The sequence below is a fragment of the Alligator sinensis genome, unplaced genomic scaffold (assembly GCF_000455745.1).
Source record: "Alligator sinensis unplaced genomic scaffold, ASM45574v1 scaffold74_2, whole genome shotgun sequence".
NCBI lineage: Eukaryota > Metazoa > Chordata > Crocodylia > Alligatoridae > Alligator > Alligator sinensis.
This window is the reverse complement of record NW_005841931.1, coordinates 1,748,708-1,754,707: the sequence shown is the minus strand read 5'-3', so window position 1 is coordinate 1,754,707 and position 6,000 is coordinate 1,748,708. Positions and strand designations below refer to the sequence as shown.

The 6,000-nt window shown below is 41.4% G+C and overlaps 1 protein-coding gene across 1 annotated transcript in view; it reads left to right on the top strand.

Moving 5' to 3' along the window:
* TBXAS1 (thromboxane A synthase 1) overlaps positions 1-6,000 on the top strand; it is a 390,857-nt gene that overhangs the window by 171,824 nt on the left and 213,033 nt on the right. Inside the window, exon 5 of the mRNA XM_025198922.1 lies at positions 324-420. Coding sequence (XP_025054707.1) covers positions 324-420 — 97 coding nt within the window. The remainder of the gene's footprint in view (positions 1-323; positions 421-6,000) is intronic.

Here is a 6,000-nt window from a genome sequence, read left to right as displayed (position 1 = left end):
GCAAATGTAAAAACCCCAGGATTTTAACCTCCTCTAATCAGGTTTCTACAAAATTACAGGATTGGATTTTAGTGAGTAATGAAAATAATTAGAGGAAAAAAACTACACACACATATATATTGGTTTTTTAAAACACCAGTGACTTGACAGCTCTTTCTTTTTTTGAGAGAGAGTCGCAGGAGATACTAAGCTATCAAAGGGATGGAAAACTATTTTGATTTATTTATAGGAACGTATTTGAGCTACTATAGCATCTTGGGGAAGGTGGCTATTCATCATCTGTTGGCTATAACTATTGATACAATTCTCTACCTTATTTGTAGGTACTACATTGGCCGTCGTACATACATGGTGGTGTCTGAGCCAGAGATGATCAAACATATCTTAGTGAAGGACTTCAGTAACTTCACCAACAGAATTGTAAGTTGGTAGAAAGACTCTTTTGTATACTGTCATTTCAGCACCCAAGAGCCCTCATCCTGCAGGTCCAAGACAGGCCAAATCTTATGCTGATTTTAGAGTCTGCATTTTTTTTCAAATCAGGCTGAAGGAAATAGAGGAAGGATAGACTTAGAAGGAAGGGTGCATGAACTGCCGAGTAAAAACTGAAGGAACATAAACTGACAATATTCTCTTCCTCTAGCCCTTAGGATTTCAAGGGCCAAAGAGGAAGTATTAAAAATTGAAATGGTAATCTTGAGGCTAAGGCACTGGATTGACTCTCAGGAGAGCTGGGTTTAGTCTCCAGCTCTGCCAATGTGATGATGAGCGAGTCACTTAATTCCTCTGCACCTTAGTTCTCTTTCCTCTGGCCCTTTGTCTGTCTTTGTCCATTCAGATTTTAAGTTCCTTGGGACAAAGGTAGTAGTCCCTTACTATGCATATGTATCATGTGTAGCACAGTGGTGCCCGGTTCATAGTTGAGCATTATTGTATGATAAAATAAAAAGAATTGGTATCTGTGTTAAGAAATGCAAGTGATTTCTATACAATTTAGTGCTCTAGACCTTTAAAAATATTAGAAATGCTCTTTTTGAAGGATTGTTTTGAACAAATAAAAAGAAGGAAGCCACAAAGGCACAGTAGGGCTTTCCCATATTCATTTAACATTTTACAAGAAAATGTCTGTGTTCATTTTTTGGCTTAAGCTGTTCTTTTCTTTTTCCTTTCCAGTTTGCATGTTCTTCTTTCTTTAGAAGTCTTCATAAATATCTGCAATACCCTCTTAAAGTTTAGGAGGTTCAGAATTCTTTAGCCAATGTACCATTTTTACTGTAAGATGTTGGATCTTGCTATTGTCTCTCTGTTTAATATGTATATTGTTCTTATCACCACAGTGCTTGAGCATTTCTTGAGTATTTATGGGTTTATTCCCACAGTAGTGCTGTGAGATAAGGATGTACTATTAATCAGGTACAGATCAAGTGGTTCGCTCAAAATTGCCCAGGAAACCTGTGGCAGAGGACAGAATTGAATGCAGATCTTCTAGAACCTTTGCACATGCCACATTTTTTGCCCTTTCTTGAGCAGGTTTTCTGGATGCTTTAAAAATCTTTTTGGTGCATTAAAGTAAAACTCCTTAGAAGTAGTTTTGTTTGGCTCACCACGAATTAAAGGTTTGCACCCATGGATTTGTTGCTTGCAAATACAAAGACATTCAAGGACGTGTAAAGAACCTCTTTGTCTATCAGATGACACTGCGACTTTTTGTGGTTCACCCCTTTGTATTGTTTCTGCTTTCAAATTGCTTCCACTTTTTTTTTTCTTGTGGCATGTGCCAGCTCTGTACTTCCACAGCTGCATGGTACAGCATGGATTGGGGGGCTCCGGCTCGGGGTGGGGCAGCACTGGACCATCCTGCTCTCTTGCGGCACCAGCCAGAAGCTGGCCTTAATTCATTCGAAAACCAAGTGTGTGCAAGCACTGTTGTGACACTCCCAAACTTAATTAGTTTGAAAACCTAGTGTGTACAAACAATGATGCAACACTCCAAAATAAACTAGTTTAAATTTTATAAACCTATTTAATTTAATGAGGATTAAATTAATATGGTGTGTACAGGTGCCCTTAATTTCCAGCTCTGTTCCTTAATGACAAGTCATCTTCCATCTGTCTTTTCTCAATATCACTGGCTTAAGAGATGCCCATAAATCACATTCAAAATAATTAATATGAACATGCTCTGTTTTACTTCAGCTTTTATCCACCTGTTCTCCTGCTTTCTCACTTACCTCTAGTCTTCAAAGCTTTTATTTCCCACCTTTTACTTTGTTTGCTTTCCATTGTTGGGGATGTTCAGCTTTCTATTTACACATATATCCACATCTGTCTGGAATCTATACTGTTTTCCTGTCAGCCATTTATTTTCCCATAAGTTCACCTTGGAAGCTTCTTTCTCTTGTTAGCTGGCAATTGGTACTCTTAATTTAAGTGTTTGGTGATGTGTGGTATAAAGGATTTTATAAAAAAAAAAAAATATATATATATATATAAGAGAAGCCATTTGAGTTTACTCAATACAATTTTGTGTATGTGAATAATGGTTGCGAGGTGAAGGTGAGAAAAGCACATTCTAGGTAACAGAAGCCTTCCTTATATTGATGTAAATGTTATAAAGCTTTTAGGAGAGAGTGCTTCTGTTTGTTTATATATTTTTAAAATTACTCCAAGCAAGTCTCTTCTCTATTTTCATTAAGAGTTTATTTGCTAATGGAGAATTTGAAATACAAAAAAAAGTTTTCTCTCCCCCTTCCCTTCCCCCCATGTTATGCTGAGAGACTAGAACCCTGGTTTTGAATAAGTGGATACAAAGTTTTGTTAATGTAGTAAAATTCTCATTTGGAATGCCCCTACTCTTCTTTGAGTTGACTGTCAGTTTTGCAGATGATTTTTCTGATGCACTTGAACAGGGAATAGGACAAAACCATCAAGCTTGCTTGCTTGCTTATTCTTTAAAACAAAACCAGGATTTCAACCTAGTCTACCCGGGCAAAATGTCAGTACATTAACCCTACATGCCACAACAGTACATTATTCATCACATATTCCAGCACTGGTAGTAATGATATGTTAAAAAAAAAGTCTGTAAGCTGCATGATGTATGGCACTAATTCCAAAGGCAAAGTGCATTTGTGGGGGGGAGTTTACATTCCATATGTGCTTTGGTGCCTTTACGATTAATAATAAAAATATATATTTCTGAGAGGTAGTGGGAAATTGTATTTTCAGAGGGCTGCACCAATAAACACAGCTGATAGACAAGGAGTGATAAGATGATAATTCAGTAAACTCAGAACTTTTATTAAAACTGTCTATAGTGTGGTATCATGTTGTTGAGTGTTCCTAAAAAGAATTACCTTAATTTGTAAATGTATACTGGCTAGTTACTTCTTGGAAGGTATTTAGAAGGTCTTTGTAGAATCACTCCAGTTTTAATCAGATGAAAGGACTCTCAGAATTGCCCTGATTAATACCTAGACAAGCGATTCAATGGAGAGGTAAGGGAGTCATCAAGATATTACATGAAATTGTACACATGAACTTGGTATTTACTAAGCTGCATTTCTTGTTGATACAATATGAAACATCCTTTTCTTTGCTGTTTATGGGGTTCTTTTCAGCATGAGAGGATTGTTTTGGAGGCAGATCTGATTATGATTGTACAGACACTGACACTTGCTGTAAGGAGCTGAATGCCATTTTGAATACACAGTAATGAATGTTTCAATTTTACAAGTGTCCACAGTTTGTGGAAGGTGCTTCTAGTAGGACTTTGGGCTAAAGCTTGATGAACCAAAGCAAGGGAAGAGCTACTGAAACTTGTACTTCCAATAAACAGGAGGAACTGGTCCTCCTGCTAAACAAGAATGACTGTGATCTCATAGGGATAACGGAAACCTGGTGGGACTACACCTATGACTGGGCCACAGGTACAGACGGCTATACCTTGTACAGAAGAGATCGCGTGGACAAAAGGGGCCGGGGTGTAGCTTTCTCTGTCAAGGAAGGCTACCTGTCCCTGCAAGCCGACATTGACACCCAGGGTGGAAGACTGAAGTGTTTGGGTTAAAATCTGTGGTGAACAGGGGACACAGTGGTGGGAGTCTACTACAGACCTCCTAGCCAGGATCAAGAGGTTGATCAAGAATTCTCCAGGGAACTGGCTGAGGCTGCATGCTCCTGGTGCATGGTTGTTATAGGAGACTTCAACTACCCAGACATCTTGTGGGAAGAGCACTTGGCCAAATCCGAGTGGTTACAAAGCTTCCTCGTGTGTGGATGAGTTGTATCTGACTCAAGAACTTTATGGACCGATGAGAGGCAAAGTGCTGCTTGACCTGGTACTGGCAACAGGGGATGACTTAACGATTGAAGTGAAGCTGGGAGATGGTGACCATGAGCTGATCACCTTCGATGTCCGCCATAAAGCTGTCAAGTCAGTCAGCAATGCAGAAGTCCTCAACTTCAGGAAAGCTGACTTTGACAAGCTCAGGAGGTTTGTTGGTGAGGCCCTAAGAGACCACGACCCGAAGGGGAGGAGAGTTAGTGTTTGCTTCTCAAGGGAGCAATCCTGGAAGCACAGGCAATTTCTTTCCCATCTCGGAGGAAAGGCAGCAAAAGGGCACAGCAGCTGTCTTGGCTCTGCAGGGAACTAGTGGACCTCCTGCGTCTAAAAAGAAAGACCTATAAAGGATGGAAGGCTGGATCCACCCCAAAGGAGGACTATTCTGCACTGGTCCAGACCTGTAGGGAGTGAACCAGGGAATCCAAGGCTGCGACTGAATTCCAACTGGCTACATGCATCAAGGACAAAGTCCTTTTTTAGATATGTGGGGAGCTGGAGGAAAAGCAAGGGTAACATTGGACCCCTGCTAAACCATATGGGACAACTGACAACCGACACTCAGGAAAAAGCCAATCTGCTTAATGGGTATTTTGCGTCAGTTTTTCACCAGCCCCCAAGGGACGGCCCTGCTCAATATGGTACGGGACAGCCAGCGTGGGGGAGAACTGTTACCCTTCATCAATGTAGACCATGTGAAGGAACACTTTGAAAGGCTGGACACCTTCAAGTCAGCTGGCCTAGACAGTTAAGGAGCTGGCAAGCATCATAGCTCAGCCACTGGCACAGATCTTCAAGAACTTGTGGCGCTCTGGTGAAGTGCCCGAAGATTGGAAGAAGGCCAATGTGGTGCCTATCTTCAAGAAAGGGAGGAAAGTAGATCTGGGGAACTACAGGCCCATCAGCCTGACCTCTATCCCAGGGAAGATCTTGGAAAAAATTGTCAAACAGACCATTCTTGACAAACTGGCTGATGGCAACATCCTGAGGGATAGCCAGCATGGGCTTCTTGTGGGTAGGTCTTGCCTGACCAATCTCATCTCCTTCTACAACCAGGTGACATATCACCTGGACAAGGAAGAAGAGATAGACGTCATATATCTTGATTTTTAAAAAAGACTTCGATCTGGTATCCCATGATAATCTCATAGAAAAACTGGCCAACTGTGGCCTTGAAATTGGCTCTGAGGTCAGACCCAGAGAGTGGTAGTTGACGGAAGTCAATCATTGTGGTGCGCCGTGACCAGTGGGGTCCCCCAAGGTTCTGTCCTTGGACCTATTCTTTTCAGCATCTTCATTAATGATGTGGACATTGGTATCAAAAGCAGACTGGCCAAGTTTGCCGATGACACCAAACTTTGGGGTAAAGCTTCCATACCCGAGAACAGGATGGTGATCCAGGCTGACCGTGACAGGCTCAGAAAACGGGTGGATGAAAACCTAATGGCGTTCAACACCAAAAAATGCAAGGTACTCCACCATGGGAAGAAAAACCCACAGCATCCTTATAGGCTCGGCAATGCTACACTTGCTAGCACCATGGCTAAAAGGGACTTGGGGGTCATGATTGACCACAAGAAGAATATGAGCCACCAGTGTGATGTTGCAGCTGGTAAAGCGAACAAAACGCTGGCTTGCATCCATAGATGCTTTTCAAG